At 42.5% G+C, this 21,715-nt stretch overlaps 1 protein-coding gene and 1 long non-coding RNA gene across 2 annotated transcripts; one reads left to right on the top strand and one right to left on the bottom strand.

Moving 5' to 3' along the window:
• The first annotated feature begins 6,911 nt into the window (after nt 1–6,911).
• On the top strand, nt 6,912–12,345 carry LOC100072936 (C-type lectin domain family 10 member A-like). Its single transcript, XM_005597732.4, has 10 exons — nt 6,912–7,226; nt 8,003–8,103; nt 8,757–8,873; nt 9,180–9,263; nt 9,361–9,432; nt 9,524–9,595; nt 9,751–9,837; nt 9,931–10,082; nt 10,334–10,440; nt 10,574–12,345. Exons 2-10 carry the CDS (start codon nt 8,037–8,039, stop codon nt 10,728–10,730), a joined length of 915 nt encoding a protein of 304 aa, XP_005597789.2. The 5' UTR covers nt 6,912–7,226; nt 8,003–8,036; the 3' UTR covers nt 10,731–12,345.
• A 2,486-nt stretch (nt 12,346–14,831) lies between these two features.
• On the bottom strand, nt 14,832–21,567 carry LOC138916314 (uncharacterized). Its single transcript, XR_011423474.1, has 2 exons — nt 21,359–21,567; nt 14,832–15,927 (listed from the first exon to the last, which is right to left on the bottom strand). It is a non-coding gene; the product is annotated as an uncharacterized lncRNA (long non-coding RNA).
• Between the last annotated feature and the right edge of the window lie 148 nt (nt 21,568–21,715).

The raw sequence follows: 21,715 nt of genomic DNA, 5'->3' as shown, positions 1-21,715 counted from the left end.
AGAAATCAGCTGGTATTTGAATCATTCTTCCCCTATAGGGGGTGCTTTCAAGATCTTTTCTTTGTCTTTTATTTTCAACAGTAGAGTTTTTGGAGAACTTTTATATGTTTTTGAAATGTATAATCTTGTCATAATATATTGGTTCATGATAATAACAGACCATGTATCTGTTATTGTGTATTTTTGTTTTATTAAACTTCTGAAATGTTTAGCATTACTCTAGCAACAAAGAAGATTCTCTGTGTATTAGCAGAGTTACTCATTATCACTTCAATCATGTACACAAAGCATTATGAAAAATTCAAAGTAACGTGATTTTAGTAATTCCTGAGATTTCCTGGAATTCTGATTTCTTGCTCCTGAATCTCGAAGATTACTATCTGTCAGACCTTTGGAAACATCAGTTAGATCTGATGATGTGGTAAGTCACATTGTCTTTCTGGTTAGGAAGATATAACAAATATGTCAATCTTTCTACCAATTATATGTAAAGATAATGCAATTTTGATCTGAATGCCAACAAACTTTTTTTGGAACAGGGTAAAATAACTTTAATGTTCAGATAGAAGGATAAAAGTCTAAGTACATATATAATTTTATGGCCAAGAAATTTGAAATCAAATCAGTATGACATTAGCCCAAGAAAAGAAATTAAATCAGTGGGACAGACTACAAGTCCAGAAATAGATACAAATATAGTTATGAAGTTAATATGTGACAAAAGCCTTATTTCAATTCATTGGAAGAAAACATAGAACACAATATATTTTGTAGATCAGTTATTCATTTAGAATAAAACAAATCCAGACTGTTATACCCTATACAGAAATAATAAACTCCAAATGGATTAATTATTTAAATGTAAGCATTAATCATTAAAAAACATTGGAAAGAAATTTAGTAGAATGTATAAAATTGGGATGAGGAGCTTTTTCTAAGCAAGACTGGAAATCCAGAAGACATGATAGAAATGGCAATCTTTTGTGATTACATAAAAATGGGGTGAGGGGGATGCCTACCAAAAGACATCATGCTCATAATATCCCGCTGGGACTTCCTGGGGCATAAGGCAAAGTGAGGCACAACGCCTCAACCTCTCTTTTCTAGAGCTCGATGAAATGAACAAAGTCACCACCATTACAAACAGCCAGAGTTACTCCAGCAACATCCACACTCGAAAGGTTTTCAAACATTTGACATAAACTTTGTAAAGTGGAGATTTGAAAATAAACCTTAGCATTTTAAAGATTTAATCGTTTGCATGCTGATTCTCTGGGATTTTTTAAGTAGACAGTCCTATCATCTACCTATAGTGACAGCTTTCTTTTTCTTTCAATCTTCCTATGTTTTGTTTATTTCTCTTGTCTTTCTGCACTGTCTAGTACAGCCTCACAAAGAATTGGCAACCACGACATCTGTTATCTTGTTCCTAGCTTTAAGGAAATGCTTCTTTTTACTCTACTTCTGGGAAATTTCTTCAAATTTTATCTTCCAGTTCTTCTACGAAGTCATTCATTTTGGTTATAATATTTTTTATTTTCCCTTTATGTTTTTATGTGTATATGCTTTGATAATTAAAAAAAACAAAAAAGAAATAACAGAAGAGAATTCCCCAGAGCTGAATGACATAGATCTCAAATGGAAAAAGCCCAGCAAATTCTCTGCAGAGTGGATCAAAAAAGGCCCATACCTAGTCTCATTCTATGAATTTCAGAGCATTATGTAGGGAAACAACATAATAAAAGATTTCCAGAGAGAAAAATTTGACGGTAATCACTGAAAAAACAGAAACAAGATGCATAACTTCTAAATCGTTAGAAGAAAGAAAACAACAATAAATCTGTGAAAAGCCAGGAAAGAAAAAAAGGCAAGAAAATATGGTAGGTTGAAAACATGAAATTATATGGCAGGAATAAATCCAAACATATCAATAATGATAATAAATGTGAATAGGTTTAATTATACTAATAAATAACAGAAACTCTTAGATCGAGTAAGAAAAAAAATCCAGTTATATGCTGCTTATAAGCTATGGTTATATATTTAAAAAACAAAGCTTCAGAAACACTAAAGGAAGGAAAATATATCCAAGACAAATGCTAATAAAAATTAGAGCAAGTGAAACATTCTCTGACAAAAGAGACTTTCAGAAAAGCATTAAAAGGGGCCAAGGTGGGTACACATATGGATAAAAGGTAAAATGCACCTAAAATGAGTCATGGATAATTGTGTGTTTAAAGGAGTGGATCTAACTTATACAGAACAAAAGTTTATGGAACTATACCGAGAAATTGACAAAGTCACAATTCGTTAAGAGGAACTCACCTCTTAATGGAAACAGAATGACATAAGCCCCATCTTTGAGAAAGGAGAATCTGAAACCAGAAATAGAGGTCTTCCTTTACGAAGAGAATCACTTGAATTAAAGGTGAACTAGAAAGCGAATCACTGGGACTTAAACCACCAATGCTATTCTCCAGGGGCTTTACTCCGAGAACCCGGATATTTACCACCTCGTGAGCTAAGCAAACAAACAGACAAACAAACAAACCAATCATTTGTGAAAATTCAGGTCAGGGCCAAAGTTGCCAAGTGCTATCAAATTCAACTCTACCTTGCATTCTACTGTAAGTGATAGATTTCTTTGCCATTTTTCAGCCATTTGATGTAAAGAGAGAAAGATTCTCTCGTCAAATCATCTCACTCGGGAGCCTGCCTTTTCCCGTATGAAATGTAAACCTTCCCGTTTGTATGAACATCAAGGTTTGCGAGTAATATTTAGATAATGATGGGAAGTGATAATGTTGCTAATGTGGGAAGCAGTAATTTTGTTAAAGCGTACTTATTGTTAATCCCTGTGCATATAACTGAATTTATAAATGAATTCACTTTGAAAAAACTTTCCTTTAAGCACTTGAAGTGCAATCCCTGGCTTCACACACTCTGAAAGCTCAGTTCAGTGGCTGAGGGATGTCTGCTGTTTTGAAATAGCTGGTATACATCTCTGTCTTCCAGCAGCGGTTGTTCATAATCAACTTTAATTAAGTAAAAGAGCTTCTGACAGTTTCTAGACCTAAAACATAATGCAAAACTTTTTTTTCCAATCCAGTAATCAGTTAAGTAGTGATTGAAATAATGAGATGGAAGATGTTTCTCGAACATCATATTGGCGAGCATTTACAGGTTTGTAGGTGACATTGTGGATCAATGAGTATCCTTATACATAATTGGAGGGAAGGTAAATTGCTAACGTCTTTTCAGAGCAATTTAGCAGTGTCTAAACAATTTGTTTCTACTGAGCAATTCTACTTCTAGATATCTAACCGAGCGAAATCCTTGCTTCTTAGCACAGACAGGCATATAGGAGCCTATTCACTTCAGCATTATTTATAAAAGCAAAAGAAGCAAGCATCTCAAAAATACATCATGAAGGAAGTCTGGCATTCTATGCTCTGAGACAGAATGCAGCCTTTCAAGAGGAGGTGGGCAGCGACATGGGAAAACCCTCAAGACTTGTTTTTAGGCAGAAGCACGTTACAGAGAAAAATTTGTGTAAAAACACACCCATTACATACGTGTGTATATGCTTACAGGTATATAACTATGCACAGAAATATATCTGAAAAGATACACATCAAATTGCTATATCTGGGCTTGGGGACTGGAGAGGGGGTAAATTTCTTATTTTACTCCCTTTCCCTCACTTCTCATGCCCAAGCTATCGGTGGGTATACATCCCAAATCACTGGCCAATATGGTGCCATCTCCCCCACAGCCACATGTGCAATCAAGGGACAGGGGAGGGTGGCATCTCCTCTCACAGGGAATTGTTGCTCTTCATCTGCACCATCTGGGATTGTTGGATTTTGGAAGTTCTAGTGCCTGGTGAAAGGACCCACCCACCAGGGAAGACAGCCTTGGTTCTGTTTAAATTTGAAGATGAGACTGAGTCCTGGCTGGTTTGGGCTCCTCATAATACCACTAGGTAGGGGATGGGAATAATTGTACTTTTGGGGGTGATTGATTCTGATTAAGAAAGGAAATGGGTCTGCTGCTTCACAATGAGGGAAAGGACTGAGCCTGCAATCCAGGAGACTCTCTGGCGTGCCACATAGCACTCCTATGTCCAAGCATACAGTGGTCAGTGGCGAATTGTGGTGACCCAGTAAAGACAGGACCACTAAGGACTTGGATGCTGTGGAAATAAAGTTTTGGGTCACCCCACCAGGTAGAAGAATCCTGACCAGCTGAGGTACTGGGAGAGGGTAAGGGATCATGGAAAAGACGGTGGAAGAAGGAAGCAATGATTGTCAACCGTTAAAGACGTCTCAGAGACAAAAGCATTTAGGAAAGGAAAGAATAAGTTTACTTGCAAAGAAGTTGCAAGGGAATCAGACTTTGGAGAACAAGCTCACTAAAGAAAACCACAACAGGTAGTCAACAGAAAATTTTGCAAGATTACCAGCGTCAACGAGTTGTTAATCAGTCTGCTCATGATGGCAAACAGCACTTCTCTCACATGGTTACTGTATTCACACAAGGTCATGATATATCTTTAGCTACCAGAGTTACAAAAGTCAGGGATATAGCTGTTTTTCCCCGGAAGTCAGCAATTTATGGGAAATGCTCAAAGTTCAATTATTTTGGGGACTAGAAGGAGAACTATTTTTTTGTGAAACCCACATGCAATTTATCAGCAAAATCCTGTTGACTCTACCTTCATAATAGATCCAGAATCGGAACGCTTCTCACCATCTCCGTGCATATCCCAACATCACCTCTCACGTATTACAATGTCTCCTTACCTGGACCCTCAGTTTCCACCCTTGTCCCTTTTCTTGGAATTCACAACACAATAATCACATTGTTACAGTTCACATATAAGTTGGGTTAGTCACTCCTCTGCTCCAACCCCTCCAAAGTCTGCCTCTCAAATCCTTAACAATAGCCTACAAGGCCCTGACGAACTGGCACTTGATGTTTTCCCTCCGTGACTCATCTATTCCTCTTCTCTCTATCTCACTTCTTTATAAACTCTCTGGCATCTCTGGAAAATGACCCTTGTACACACTAGACATTCTCCCAACCCAGGGCCTTTGCACTTGCTGTATGCTGTCTGGAACACTCTTTCTCCCAGAGCTCCTTGTGACTTGCTCTCTCACCTCCTTCAGACTTCTGCTCAGATCTAACCCTCCCAGTTAGGCCTTTCTTGATGGCCTACTAAAAATTGACCCTATCTCAGTTCCCTGCTATATTTTTCTCCATAGAACTTGTCGCCGTGTGACGTTATATGTATTTTACTCATTTATTTTGTTTATCTGTATCCATTGGAATGTAAGCTCTATGAGGGCAGGGCCTTTTTTCTCTGTTGGTTCGCTTCTGAAGTGTGCCTCTGCTGAAGGAGAGGGCCTGGCATATTGTAGACATCCAATAAGTACTTGTTGTGTGGATGAATAAATGCATGTATGAAGGAATGGAGAAACATGCCATGTTCTTTGTGAAAAAGATTCAACAATGCAAAAATGTTGATCATCCCCAAATTGATGCATGAATCCAATGCAATACTGAGATAAACACAGAGATAAGCTACTCAGACCCGCCTTTCCGGGAAGAACTTGGTGCCCCGCTGTGGGGAGTGTGACCTGTGTGGACAGCCACCCCACCTGAGGTTCTGCCCCTGCTGGTGAGACCGGCATCTGGTGACTGAGCCATGGGGGCTTATAAAGGCCTGGTTCGGTCCCGTGCTGGACAGCTCCCGCAGGCTATGCTGTTTGAACTCCCAGAACCCCCTGGTGGACTGGCTGAAGCTCTGTGAGGTCTCCACCGCTGTTTAACTTCTCCCTCTGCCCTCTCCTCCTTCTTCCCCCTTCCTTAGCAGGGGCTGGTCCCTCATACATAGCTTGCCCCCAAAATACAGTCTAAGTGTTGGCTTCCAAAAACCCAGCCTGTGACAAATGCTAATCAACATAAATGACAGCAAGCAAAACAAAACTGGAAACAACCTAAATGTCTATCAATAGGGAAATACTTAGGTAAATTATGGCACGCATGGAATGAGATAAAGATAGGAAACGAATAAAGGACATTTTATGAACTGATGTGAAGAAATGTTCCTGATGCATTAACTGAATGAAAAAAGTAAGTAGCAGAAGACAATCCCATTTAATTAGAAAATGTAATCTAAAACGTGTTTGCTCTCCTTCTTCCCCCTTTAAGACACAAAGTTTCCTCCTAGAAAAAGGATGTGTGTAGGAATTCAGGGCAGCCCCCTTAGGGGGATTTCCAGGGTTTACTGGATTGAATCGAATCCCTTTCGTGAAGACAGTGCACGGGGAGAGAGTCAGGCCAGGCTAGGGTGGTGGGCAGCACTGGGCTGGAATTCGGGCTCTTTCTCTTACCAGGTGTGTGATCTTGGGCAAGTCACACAATGGCCCTGAGCCTGAGTCCATCACCCAAAATGCCTCCTGAGTTTCTCATGGGAGTGAATGGTTAGAGTGTGGTCAGTATCTGTGCAGTCTCCGTCACAGATTCGATGCTCCACAAATTTTCCTCCTTTGCATGGCTCCTCCTCTTCCGTTCAGACCGGGAATCCTACTCTCCATCATCCTCTTCCCTCCTGGGTTGGGTGAGGGAGCTCGGCCAAGCTGGGAAGCTTAATGGCTGAGACCCAGAGGAAGCTCAGATGCCAGGAACTTGGGTCAAGATGGAGCAAGACCAGAGAAATGGGCTGCTCTGGATTTCAGTGTGCAATGATTTGACACCAAAAATTCTGGGAAATCCTGAGGCAGGAAGTGAAAGGGAGTGAGGGCCAAAGGAGAAACAACACATTGGGTTTCCTTCTGGTCCCTTCTGGTCTGACTCCCCTCTCCCAAATGGTAAAATTGAGGAAGTCAGGGGAACTTAAAAGAAGCAGAAAGGAGTAGACACACTCTGGAGGAGGAGAGCCAAGCTGGCCGCACGTCCAACTCCTCCACACACACAATCGCTGCCCGTGTTCCGATTTTAATTCCTTCTCCTTATTATTGACTTCCCCAAGTCGAGGAAACAGAAGATCCCAGCTCATAGACCCCTGGGCTTTCAGACACGAAGACCAGCAGGACTCTGCTCACATATGTGACTCATCCTTTGGCCACCTCTACCCCCAACTCTCCAGGATTTAGTTTTTTCCAGCTCTGGTCATCATTGAACCAAGAACCCAAGGATCCCAGCCTGCAGGCTTTCCACAGGTAACGGGGCTGGGGACACAGTTGAGACCAAGGGGACAGGGAGGATGTTAGAGAAAGCCAGGAGGGGGACTGTGGGTCCTAGGTGGGACTGAATGGGAAAAATAGAAAGGGGCAGCATGCGGATAATGACCAAGCGAGGATCTTATTCTCTTCCCTCCCCTGGATTCAGAATCAAGTATGGCAGCCAAACCTCAGTCACAAACTGAGACTCAAACTCAGCCCCATGTCTAGCCCAGTTCCAGCCCTGTCCTCAGCAATAGCCCCAGACGCAGCCCCACCCCCATGCAAATCCTAGCCCCTTCTTTAAACCCAACCACAGCTTCAACCCCAGAGTAAATTTCAATTTTAACTCCAGCCTCAACACAAGGTTTACTTTCAGTCACATTGTATTCCCAACTTCAGCACCAAGCTTAGGCCCAGCTCCATCCGTGGCTCCCACAGGAGTACTGACCCCAATCCTAGGAAGACACACAACCTGCCCTGCAGCCCCGCTGTTAGGCCCTGTCCTAGCGATATATTTAGCTCCAACCTTCCCTCCGCCTTAATCCCAAATTCAACCCAACCCCAGCCCAAGGCCTGCTCCTGACCCCACCTTCAACCTCAGCTGCAAGGCCAGGCCCCTTCCCATTGCAGGCCCTGACCCTGGACTCCTTCTCAAGCCCAAGCTCATCTCTTACCTCAGCTCTGGCCCTGACCTCAGCTCCAACGTAGTCCCAGCCTGCCCCTTTGCCCCAGCTCCTGCCCCAGCCTGGCCACTGGCCCTGCCTCCATTTCAGCTCTGACAGCCTCAGTGGTCGTGTTGGCGCCAGCATGCCAGTGAATTATGAAAACTTTCAGCACTCGGAGAGTGAGAACCAAAGCCCGGGGCTTAGAATTGGTAAGAGGAAAGGAGAAATGGTCTCTCCTAAAATACCTCCTTAATACGTTTAGAAGGATTTCTGCTGTGATGTGATGTCTGTGCCTCTACCATGTGCACTGTTGGGTCCCCAAATCTGAGGTGGTGGGGCCCCAGCCACCGGAAGCCACAGTATGAAGAGGATTCAGGGTCCTCAGCAAGACAAGCACAGGGAAGACCACAGCGGGCCTGGCTTCTGTGCTCTGGGTTGGCCCTGGTGTGGGAATGAGTGATTGGGTTTGGAAGGGAAGGCCATTTGCTACTTGGGTAGTAGAGATGAGCGTGAGGTGCTGTGGGCCTGGCAGCCCCAAACTCCCTGGGTCCTCCTGCCACCTCTGCCAGCTCTGATGCTAGGACTTTACACATCACCATCATCTTGAGACCCTGTGTCCTTGTGTACATTTGTCCCCAGTGGTATGAGGGGCCTGTGTGGCTGGGTACTTGTGCTGGTCCATGCTGGGTCAGATGCCTGGGCATACCCCATCCCACAATCCTCCTTGTGCAGCCCCCTTTCAGGCTGAGCATTAAGGCTCCAGCCTTGATCCCTGACAGGCCCTGAGGCCCTCTCCTCCTCCCCTGTCTCTCTGGGTCTCTCTGGGACCCTCCTTGTCCTGACGCCCTCTCTCCTCTTGCAGGGCTGCCTCCCCTCCAGCCCTTCCTGCAGCCAGTCTGTTCCAGCTCCCGCCTCCTGCTGCTCTCCCTGGGCCTCAGCCTCATGCTGCTGGTCGGCGTCTGTGTGATCGGATTCCAAAGTGAGGGTCACAGGGTGGGCAGGGAAGAGAGAAATAAGGGCTGCATTGGTGGGGGCAGGGACGGAGTTAGAGATGGATAAGGCTGGCTGCTGGCTCTGTCACTTATTAGCTGGGTGATGTGGTCAGATTACGGAACCTCTCTAGTCCTTGGTTTGCCCATCGGCAATACTGGAGAACAACAGTGTCTGTCCCTTTGTGGGGCTTGTCGCGAGGAACCAAGGAGACAAAGTGTGTCAAGTGCCTGCTCAGTGTGGCACAGAGCAGGCCTGATAATCTTCGCCCTGATTGTCCCATCCACCTCGTCAGATTCCACGTTTCAGAGGGACCTGGTGACCCTGAACAACTCCACATCACAAACTGAGCTTCAGGTCAAGTCCCTGATATCCCAGGGTGAGGCTGGCGTGGAAGGGGCTCTGGACTGGGGTGGGGTGCGGTGGAGGAGGGGGTGCGAGCTGACTCTGCAGCACTGAGTCCCCATGTCCTCCAGGCGACAGTTTGCAAAAGACGATAACACCTCTGAAAGCAGGGGTGGGGAATCTCAGGCAGGAACTGCAAGCAGGTGAGACTCTGCAGGAGTGTGTGGGAGGGCAGGGCTGGCCCCAGGACAAGGTGGGGGAGCCCCTCGAGGTGCTGAGCGCCCTCCCGTCCAGCCCGTAGCATGAACGACAAGGTGTTTTCCCTGGAGAAGAAGCTGGAGGAGGAGCAGCAGACACTCAAAGCAGGTCAGGCCCCTGCTCCCATCACCTGGGCATGCCGCGTGGGGAGGGCAGGGAGGTTCCGAGGCGGGGCCCGTGCAGTGAAATCTGGCCTCCTGGACTCAGGGAGCAGAGTCCACACCCAGGGCACTGTCCCCACTGCCCCCCTGTGTGTGTCCCAGATTATGCTGAAATACGCCTCCTAGTCCAGCAGCTGGCCAAAGACCTGACAGCCCTGACTTGCCAGGCGGCTGCCCTCAAGAGCAATGGTGAGGGGTGTTGGGGGTGTGCCTGACTCCTTTGCTGCCAGAGTCCCACTGGGCAGCATCTCAGCCCCCCCCCCACCTCTCCCGGCCCCCTAGGCTCTGCCAGGGCCTGCTGCCCCCTTAACTGGCTGGAGCATGAAGGCAGCTGCTACTGGTTCTCTCGCTCGAAGAAGCCCTGGCCCGAGGCTGAGAAGCAGTGCCAGCTGCAGAACGCCCACCTCGTGGTCATCAACTCCAGAGAGGAGCAGGTGAGGGCCCCTGGTGCTCAGCCCCCAGGACGTGTCCCCTGTAAGAAAATGGTTACCACACTTGGCTGCACATTGCAGTCACCTGGGGAGCTTTAAAACCACTGCCCTCTGAGCCCCACTCTCAGAGACCCAATGGGCCTGGGCACTGTCATAAACGTCCCAAATCTCAACTGCTTTAACGAACAGCTAAAGGTTAGAACTGCTAGTCCAAGGAGATGGGGAGAAGTCACCATTGCCCTTCATTGTCCCAGGATTTTGTCCAGGAACATATAGGCTCCTCAGACACCTGGATGGGGCTCAGTGATCCTACAGGAGTCTGGAAATGGGTGGATGGGACAGACTACAAGACCAACTTCCAGTGAGTACATCCTGGCTTTCTGTGTACTACCTCCTCCTTCAGCTCTGCTCCTCAGATCTGACCCACACCCCCTTCTCAGACTTAGATTCTGTGCCACCTGACCTTTCTAGTTGCTGTTGTCCTCTCCCCTCAGGAACTGGAGTCCAGGCCAGCCAGATGACTGGGACGGACATGGGCTGGGCCCAGGTGAGGACTGTGTCCACTTCAACCCGGATGGCACGTGGAATGACAATGCCTGCCAGAGGCCATTCCACTGGGTCTGTGAGACCAAGATGGACAAGGCCAGCTAGCAGAGTGTCAGAGGGGCTCCCTGTAGACCACCCAGCTGCAGAAATGGGATCAGGGGAGAGGGGCCCTTCTCCAGAGACGCCTAACGAGACCTCTGTGGGAGAGGAACAAGCCCTGTGAGATGGGAGCACTGCCCTCAGCCTGAATTGTGTTCCTCTCAACTGTCAAAAGACTATATAAAGGTCCTAAGGTTTTTTTTTAAAAATTTCAGCTTCGTTGAGGCATTATTGACATAGAAAATCGTAAGATGTTTAAGGCTTACTTTCTGGTGATTTGACATATACGTTGATACACACATTGATAGATACATTGTGAAAAGACTCCCCCCATCTTGGTAGTTAACACAGCCATCACCTCACCTAGTTATCTTTGTTTTCATTTTGGTGAGGACATTTAAGTTCTACTCTCTTCGTAAATTTCAATTATTCAATACAGTGTTATCAACTGTAGTCACCATGTGATACGTTCGATCCTCAGACCTTGTTCATCTCATTGCTGAAAGTTTGTGCCCTTTGACCAACCTCTCCCCATTTCCCCTCCCCCCAGCCCCTGGCCACCACTTTTCTACTCTCTGTTTCACCCACTTTGCCTTATTTATTAATTTATTTTCGATTCCATGTATAAGGGATACCATGCACTATTGTTTTTGTCTCTCTGGCTCATCTCACTTACCATAATGCCCTCAAGCTCCATCGTGTTTTGCAACAGGCAAGATTTCCTTCTTTTTCACGGCTGAATAGCATTCCATTGTATGTATATGCCCCACATCTCCTTCACCCAGTCATCTGTTGATGGACACAGGTGGTCTCAATATCTTGGCTGTTCTGAACAAGGCTGCAGGGACTTTGGGGGTGCAGCTATATCTTGAATCTCCTGTTTCCATTTCCTATGAGCATAAACCCAGAATTGAGCTTGCTGGATCACATGGTAGTTCTATCTGTAATTTTTTGAGAAGCCTCCATACTGTTTTCCATAGTGGCCACAGCAATTACATTCCCACCAACAATGCAGACGGGTTCCCTTTTCTCCACATCCTGAGTTGTGTTAACCATAAAAAGCAACTTTATTTGGGTATAATTCCTACACAAGAAATTCAGCCATTTCGAGTAGAGATGACTTTTGTCAAACATGAATATCTGGTCCACTACCACTACAATCAAGAAATAGGACATTCCCATCACCCCAAAGCTTCGCTTATGCCCATTTGTGGTCCAGACCCCTTGCTTGGACCCTGGCAGCTAATGATCCACTTTCTTCCATGATTGATTAGTTCTGCCTTTCTAGAATTTCACGTAAATGAAATCACACAGTATATACTCTTGTGAAACCTTACGCATTTTGTGTTGCCTGATTTTTAGCAACCTTAAAATGGCAGAATGAAGCAGGTAGGCGAGGTCTTGGAAAATCCTATGTTACTAGGAAAAGAGCATTTTCTTTTCATAGAGATTTGAGTTCAAATCTTTTCTGTCTCTTAAAAGCTTTGTAAACTTAGGGTGACAGCCATCTTTCTGTTCTCCAAGGTTTTCTTATCAGCCCCACTTTGTGATGATAAAGAATTTACAACGATTGTTCTTCATCACCCAAACCAATAAAGGATGCAGGAATAAGAGTGCTAAATTAGAGGCAAAACTGGTCAATTATTTAATTTCTTTGAAGATCCCAGGGTCGTTAGGAAAAGTAGATAAGATCTCAAGTGGACTGGTTAGCTATTGCTCTGTAAGAAACCACCTCAAGGATCAGGGGCTTGAAACAATAAGTATCGATTGTAGCTCATGAGTCTCTAAGTCAGCTGGGTGGTTTTTTGATCTGGCCAGCCTCGGTTCATCTTAGCTGGGCTCATTCATGCATTTGTGGTCAGCTGGGGGTGTTGAGTGGGAGCCACTGGGTCTAGGATCGTGTCCCTCCCATGGCTGACATTGGGCTGGCTATGAGCTGGGACAATGGGGATGACTGGGCCATACTAGGCTAGCCTGGGCTTGTTCCCGTAGTGTCAGGGCAGGGTTTCAAGACAGTAATTGGAAGTGAGCAAAGACTCTGGAGTCTTAGTTTTGGAACTGAAGCACCATTTCTGCTGCATCCTATTGGCCCAAGTAGGTCAGAAGGCATCCGAGATTCAAGGAGTGGGGAAATAAAATCCACCTTTGGATGGGAGGAACTAGAAAGTCCCTTTGTGTAGAGGATGGATATAGGGAGGGGTGGAGATTGCTATTTTTTCAATCAATCGAGCTTACTAGGGGAAGCATCTCAGTTTTAAGGAAACAGCCAATAGATCTGAGTGCTTATTAAGAGAGGGAAGGAACCGTTCATTGCTGCATTACTTGCATCCAGACCACTGCCTGGCATATAGGAGGGAATCAATTAGTGCTAATTAAAAATAAAACATGTCAGAGGGAAGGTATGAGAAGGACAACATCTAGCCCCCAGGAGGAGGCACCCTTTTACTTCTCTTCCCCCACCAGCATCACATGAAAATCATCAGGCTGGAGCAGAGAAAGGTCTTGGGTGGAAGTGCTCAGAGCGGATCCGAGACTGATGGGATCAGGAGGGCACTGCCCCATGTGCAAGAGATCCCATAAGAGAGCAGTGGCATGTGGCTGGTTCTGTGGGCACCAAATATTGGAACCCAGTGCAGCCGAGTGCACACATCCACAAGTCCTCAGGTGGCCCAAGTTCTGTCACTGGCACCTCAACAGAATCCAGTCAGTTATCTGTGCTCTGAGTTTGGCCGAGGGTTTGTAAAGAGAAGGAAGAATGTTATGAAAAGTTCCCAGCCTGAAGACCTGAGGTCATCTGGTGACCATGGGGAGCCAATACTCCAGGAGCAGATGCTGCTGCTTAGGCTGTGCCCCTAAGGGTACAGGTGCTCTCGTTGGCTCTTTAAAGTGGGTAGTGGGCACTAGTGAGCATAGCATGGGGTCCGCCAACAGAGAGACCATCACTGCTGCCCATGAGGTGGGGAAGGGTAGTGGGTACCCAGAGATTTGATGATGGGAGAAGAGATACCTCAATTTAGTCCTCCACATATTATCTCCTGGGTATTATTATTTTGCATCTTTCTCCTTTAATTTTCTACCTCATGCCCTGTGCTTTTCAAAGTGAGGTTAAGATTTATGTAACTCATTAACTAGGGAACCAGTAGAACAGTAAAGCGTGTTCAGAGGAGTGTAAGAGAGACACAAGGATTTTTAGTTATCGAAATAAAGGAGGCAGGGATCAGAGTGCTATCTTAGAAGCAAACCGGTCAATGTTGTACAGCCAATAAAATTGAACATTTGCGGTTCTTTTCTACTGCATAGAAATAACTTGATGTCTATTGGACAAAATCCATTTGCACTTGCTGTCAGACAAGAATCATTTGCTTGGCTAAATGTGTTCCTTTAGAATTAAAAAAATTATCTTATTTAGAATAAATAGTACATTAAATGAAGGTACGTGTGCCTACAGAATTAGATAATCCTTGGGTGGGCCTATGAGACAACGTCCAGCAGGACAACTGAAAAGGATATGCAGCCATCTTGATATCGAACCTGAAGTGAGTTTGCTGACCCGTTGCACAGCAAGCCAATCTCTGACATCAGGGGTAGTGGAAGAAAGTAGGAACTTTATTATTGCACAGCGCTGAGCAAGGAGAGAGGGCAGCTAGCGCTGAAATCCTAAACTCCCTGAAATGCTAAAAGGAAGGGTTTTTATTTGGGGTTTTAGGTAGGGGAGGGGGAGAATATGGCCTTGCTGGTCAGAGCTTTCCCACCAGCCTGTCTTTGGTTTTGAGACTACGTGCAGAGAGGAGGGAGCCTGTGACCTTGCTGGTCAGCAGCTCTCCCACCAGCCTGTATCTCTTTGCGGGGAGGAGATAATGAACCCAGGTGCTTGTCCTTGATGGTGTCTGTCTCCATGGGGGATAGTGGATTCTGGAGCCAGGAAGACAGAGATTAAGCAGGGAATGAGTGTTTTGGTTTTAAGCCCATATATGCTGGGTTTAATGTGGGGAAACTGATATCAGGGTCAGTATCAACTCCCCCCTTTCTTATGTTCATCCCTCAATCTTGAGGGACTTGGTGCGGCGACTGATCTAGCTACGTCCTGCTGAAATGAGGCGTAGATTGTTTCATCTCATTGAACCAATTTTTTAATAAGGTGGTGAGGCAGGTGGGCTCCTGAAGTTAGGCCTGTATCAGGTAAGTAAGTAACCAGGTATTTAATAAAAAGTTTTTCTAGAGAAACAAAAAGAGAAAAACAAGGTTAATGGTTGGAGCAAATTATAAACCAGTTTCTGAGCCCAGGGGGCAGCCAATCAAGATTCCTAGAAGTCAGGGTCAAAGCATCTTTTGCAGTTTGAAAGGTTTCTGATGGTGTCATTGGGCACTCAGGTAACTTCTTGAGTGGCTTACACAACAGTAGACACGAATCTCTCTTAATTTTATATTAGGTCTTCCAGCTTCAGTTTGCAAGGCTTCAAGAAAAAGGGCAGATTTAGTTTTCAGTGCCTCAAAATGAAAATGATGGGGAGAAAAACCATGAAAATGTTAATTTGGAGGTTTGTAGCCAGATATTTCAGGAGACTAAAAGAATTCAGGATCCAGTCTAGTTAACAGATGTAATAAAAATCTTAAAGACAATTGACAGAACCAAAATCTAGTATCCACAAATGTGTATTATAGTTTCTATTGAAACATAATCTTTTTCTCTAAAATCGCCCTCAATTTCACTAGGCCTAGTTAAATTAAGACTAACTGGTTTGCAAAATAAGTCTAGTTTTAATACATTTGGCATAATTATTTACAGAAGTACAGCAAGAATAGTAATTGATTATATAGGCTCTTTTAAATCTGCTTTGCTGGAACCTTATAAGAAATCTCAGGTTGAACTTTAAAGGCCTCTCAAGGAAAGCCAAGCAAAGGACCTGTCATCAGATTCTGCCTACAGTACCTACAGATTTGGATGAATCCCTCTCTTTGTGAGGTTCCCGAAAATATCCAGGTTTCTTGCGTCTGCCACAGGGAGCAACATTCTCTTCTCAACCTTACCAGGTCACTGAACCCATAAGTAAGGTACCAGGCCAATATTTCAAAGTGGCTTTATTCCAGAATGTCCACCTCCGTTCTTCAAAAGCCATCTTGTTATATCCAAGCCCGTATGCTTTTTCAAATATGATGTTCCAGTCAAAGCCTCGGTAATATAACCAGTGTTTCCAATTGTGTCCTGTTATAAGAAGAACAGATCCTTATTGGACTTATTCAAACAACCATATTGCCATGAGAATAAGAATACTTACTCATTAGGAGTTTTTACGTTTTGGAGGGCTCAGATAGGGAGAAAAAAATGAATGTTTCAATTTTGTTTACATTTACTATAAATGATAGTTCCTTAAGAGAATAGAGAAAAAGGTTTTCTTAAATATGAAAAAAAGAAAACCTCAAAACTCAGTAATATCTTAAGTAAAAAGCCATAAAAGTTATAATTATCCCTATCAGTTTATTCTGTTTTGTGTAATTGGTTCTTGATCTTAATCTTCTGTCAGCAGTTTGTGAGGTCATCAGTTTCTCTGTTAGAGTTCTGTAATTTTTACCCAGTTTAGTTTTATAATCTGAATGTTTATCAGAACCTGTACTCTAGAGTAAGCACCAGAGTGCTTTCCATGAATATCTCTGAAGATGAAACATATTTGCAAGAACACCAAAGTATAACAGCAACTGTCTGTAAATAATAAAACATTCAAAAATGGTAATTGACAGAGACACTTGATCATCCTTGTGACATATAGTATTTTGAGATAATAATCAGAATTATGGCTGACAATCAGAACAGATCAGAATTTTGGATAATTTTTTAAATGTTTATATCAATAACATCAACTCACATAATATCATTTAAGAAAGTTTATCATTATTTATTTGACAACCCTTCTCATGTAATTTAACATACCAAACAAACCTGATTACTTTAGCATTTTTTTTTTAGAGGAAGAGAGCAAATCTCTCTGAGAAGTCCCAGGAGCCCTCTGAAAATCCCCGGAGAAACTCTCCCTCCTCTTCCAGGTCAAAAGAAAGCTTTTATGCAGGACTTGAATATTTGTGTGTGGGGGAAAGCTTGTCAAAAATATTACAAGCTTTAAAACATATGTTCAGATAGGAAACAAAGCTCATGGCGAAACCATGTTCAGGTATCTATTCAAACTGACAACAGAAACAGTCAAGGGCAAACAGAGTTAAAATAGTCAAAAAACCTTTTTACAATCTTTTTATCAAGAGCAGATTAAAAGTTTAGGAAAATTATCCATTTAAGAAAGAGGATCCGTTCTGCTTAAAGCAATCTACAGATTCAATGCTATCCCAATCAGAATCCCAATGACATTCTTTACAGCATTAGAACAAAAAATCCTAAAATTCATATGGGGCAACAAAAGACCCTGAATTGCTGATGCAATCCTGAGGAAAAAGAACAAAACAGGAGGCATCACAATCCCTGACTTCAAAACATACTACAAAGCTACAGTAATCAAAACAGCATGGTACTGGCACAAAAACAGGTGCACAGATCAATGGAACAGAATTGAAAGCCCAGAAATAAAATCACACATCTATGGACAGCTTATCCTCCACAAAGGAGCTGAGGGCATACAATGGAGAAAAGAAAGTCTTTTCAACAAATGTTGCTGGGAAAACTGGAAACCCATATGTAAAACAATGAAAATTGACCATTCTTTCTCACCATTCACCAAAAGAAACTCAAAATGGAGCAAAGACCTAAAGGTGAGACCTGAAACCATAAGGCTTCTGGAAGAAAACGTAGGCAGTACACTCTTTGGCATCAGTATTAAAAGGATCTTTTTGGACACCGTGTCTTCTCAGAGAAGGGAAACAATAGAAAGAATAAACAAATGGGACTTCATCAGACTAAAGAGCTTCTTCAAGGCAACTGAAAACAGAATTGAAACAAAAAAACAACCCACTAACTGGGAAAAAATATTTGCAAGTCATATATCTGACAAAGGCTTAATATCCATAATATATAAAGAACTCACAGAACTCAACAACAAAAAATCAAACAACCCGATCAAAAAATGGGCTGGAGACATGAAAAGACATTTGTCCAAAGAAGATATACAGATGGCCAACAGGCACATGAAAAGATGTTCATCATCACTGATCATCAGGGAAATGCAAATCAAAACTACACTAAGATATCACCTTACACCCACTAGAATGACAAAAATATCTAAAACTAATAGTAACAAATGTTGGAGAGGTTGCGGAGAAAAAGGAACCCTCATACACTGCTGGTGGGAATGCAAACTGGTGCAGCCACTATGGAAAACAGTATGGAGATTCCTCAAAAAATTAAAAATAGAACTACCATACGATCCAGCTATCCCACTACTGGGTATCTACCCAAAGAGCTTGAAGTCAGCAATTCCAAAAGTTCTATGCACCCCAATGTTTATTGCAGCATTGTTTACAATAGCCAAGACATGGAAGCAACCTAAGTGCCCATCAACAGACGATTGGATAAAGACGATGTGGTACATATATACAATGGAATACTACTCAGCTGTAAAACAGAACAAAACCGTCCCATTTGCAACAAGATGGATGTATCTTGAGGGAATTATGTTAACTGAAATAAGGCAGTTAGAGAAGGACAATCTCTGTATGACTCCACTCACATGAGGAATTTAAAAATGTAGACAAAGAGAACAGATTAGTGGTTACCAGGGGAAAGGTGGGGTGGGGGGTGGGCACAAAGGGTGAAGTGGTGCACCTACAACACGACTGGCAAACAATAATGTACAACTGAAATGTCACAAGATTGTAACCTATCATTAACTCAATAAAAAAAAAAGAAAGAGGAGACCAAGTTATAATTTTATACCAGTTTACTTTTGACATCAAAACTTCTTTACTTAATTGGATTTACTTTAATCTTAGCCAACTTGACTGTACATAAAACTCTTTAGGGCTTTATTTTTACAAAACTTTAGTTTTTTTTTTACATTCAGAATTTGTCCCAGTACTTTAGGATCAATTTATCTTCAACTCAAGAAATAAAAATATTTTTATTCTTTATAGCTTTTTATTGAAAACATATATTTTATTTTCCTTGTATACAGACCTTTTAGAAATATGTATTTTCTCATAGAAAATTTCCGAGCATACACAAAACATGTTTATCAATAAAGCTAAGCACTTTTCAGTTTCTTTGATATAAGAAACCAAAGGCAGACAAATATATGCTTAATAGTTAACCTTTAATATTGTATCTTGTGTGGAAATGACCTAGATACCCAATAAACTGTTACTATTTAACTTAACTTAGTAAAACTATAAAGTTTAAGTTTCCAAAAAGATTTTGGAAGCTGTTTTTTAAGTATGCAGACTATAAAACATAATTATTGAACTTAAAACTCTTATCCAGTTTTAACAATCACTCTTAAAAACTTCATGTGACATTACAGCAGTTAACTATCATCTTTAGTTGTTTTAACTACACACATTATAATTATATACATATAATTATTGTTAAAAAGTTTTTCCAAAAACTTTTATTTTTTACATTGATTTAGTTTACCTGTTATTAGCAATTATATTTAGATCATCTACAAAAACCTCATGAGACATTAAACAAAATCAGCTATTCTACTGAGTTATGAGTTTTGCTGATAAATTTTGTAGCAGAGATGACATGAGCTCATTTGACCAGTAAACCCAGGCTGTATGTCTGCATCATAGCCAATGCTGATAATTTTGAGAACATGTTTATTTTAAATCAAACCAGAAAACTTAAACAGGCTTTCATTCATCAAAGATCATTTGATAGGTTAAATAACTTTGTCTCTTAGAAGTTTTTGCATATTAATTAAAGATTGCATTCCATTATGAGAGATTTTGAATCCTCTTCTGAAACAGGTTTCCCAGAATAGCTATTACAATTCCAAATTATCTCAAAAGTTTACTTATTTTCACTCCTTCAATTTTAGATCAGGAATTTTGGGGGAGTTGAAGCGAAGCGAAGCTCGCTGGGAAGCTTAGCGACAGAGGAGACAAGAGCAGCAGATTTGGGTTCAGATGCTGGCAAGTTTAATTATTTAATTATCTTTTATTAAAGAAGCAGTAAAGTATTTCTAATTTTATTTAGAAGCCTCAAAAGATTAAAACTGGCTCCCCGTTGTTGCAGCTGGCTTTTCCAATGGCATACATCAGTTTGGGTGAACTGAAATTGGCCCATTTAAGTATATCAGTTTTTACAAAACTTTATCTTAGTTTTACTAACCCTTATACTTTTAGTTAGAACTTATATTAGAATTCCATTAACAAGTTTTTGGTATTACAACATAGTGTAGGGGAAGCATTCTCAGTTAGACATAACATTTATTTCCAAAGCAAATATCCAGGCAAAGTTGACATAACTTCTTCATATAACGTTAGCTTAAACACTTTAATCTTTATAGTCTTATTAACCTTAGTAGCCTAACTGTTGCCCCAAACAATTGTTGGTCAGGTTTTTCACTCTGATTTTTGCCTCCTGACCTTTTAAATTTTTCAAACTGGGGTAAATGGAACAGGTTTGTGTGATGTCCGTTAACGTTGGGGAGCCAATATGGAGGTCCCTTTAGCCCATCCAACCTTAGGCAGTGTTTTATTAAAACCTTTGTTTTAACTTCATTTATATCTGTTCCATTTATCCCAGTTTTCTTTCAAGAACTAGCTAAAGATTTTTATCCCATTGGGATGAGTTCTATGACTCTTCCCTTTCTGATTTCATTATGTTAACTTAATATTTGCATTAGCATCTGTAAGACTAGGAGAAGCTGAGACCCCAAGTTTGATTAACTTCTTAAGACTAGTCATTATAGTTTTCTTTTAATTTGGTCTTTTCATAGGTACCAATTAAACAGCTGTTTATCATCACCAAAACCAACCAACTATCCAACCAACCAACCAACCCATCCTTGTCTCCTTGTGTTTTGTTCTGATTCATTCATGTGTATTCTATTTATATATATTTTATTTCAAGGTCTCTATCACTTCAGAGATTTAAGAAAAATTGCAGCTCTTTAAAAAGTTTCTCAACTTAAGGATCCATTATTTGGACATTTTTTTTTTCTCCGCAGTCTAAAGAATATTGTGGCCACATGGTGTTACAAAAGAAAATCTTCCGTCTTTAGACATTGGCTTATAGTTATAGGTCGACCATCAGCCAAAGTTTTTCCCAAGGGGCTCTTAGGTGGAATAGATGGAGCACCTCCCATGTTAACACTTTTAAAAGGAAAGACGAACAGACAAACAACAGCAAATACCAAACAAGCGTGCTTTCCCAAAAACCCTCGGCCACAAACAGAGGCCAAAACAAAGACCAAAACCAAAAACCAAAGTGCTTCCAGTCCCAGCTTAGTCCGTGTCCTACACTCGGCAGTTGCCCAAAAAATGAAGATCCGCTAAGGAGATCTTCCCAAATGAGCAAGGACAAGGGACCTCGGTTGTGCACACCTGGGGGACTTAACAAAATTTGGCCAGGGCGTCGCTGCTTCAAAACAAACGGAGCCCAGAGGGCTGCCAAGGTACCCATTCTTTCCGGCCGGTCCTTTTGGAAAAGGTTAACACAAAGACAAAAACAAAAACTACCAGCTACTTACAAGAGATGTCTTCCTAAGTCCTAAACCTAGTTTCTTCCACCACCAAAGCAAAAGTGCCGTGTGCCACGACATCTGGTTGGCAGCCAGTTTCTTGGGGCTGTCCCTGAGACAAGGGGCTCAGGCAGCTGCAGGACAGCTTCCAAGAGAGGCCTTTAGCCAGAGGCCAGTGTGCCACAGGCGAGACGTCCACTTGGGACATTGTCCCATCTGGGTGGCCAAATTGATATCGAACCAGAAGTGAGTTCACTCACTCATTGCTCAGCAAGCCAATCTCAGACACCGGCGGTAGTGGAAGAAAGTAGGAATTTTATTATCACACAGCGCTGAGCAAGGAGAGAGGGCAGCTAACACTGAAAT

This window comes from Equus caballus, chromosome 11 (assembly GCF_041296265.1).
Source record: "Equus caballus isolate H_3958 breed thoroughbred chromosome 11, TB-T2T, whole genome shotgun sequence".
Classification (NCBI taxonomy): domain Eukaryota; kingdom Metazoa; phylum Chordata; class Mammalia; order Perissodactyla; family Equidae; genus Equus; species Equus caballus.
This window is presented reverse-complemented; position numbering and strand designations above follow the sequence as displayed.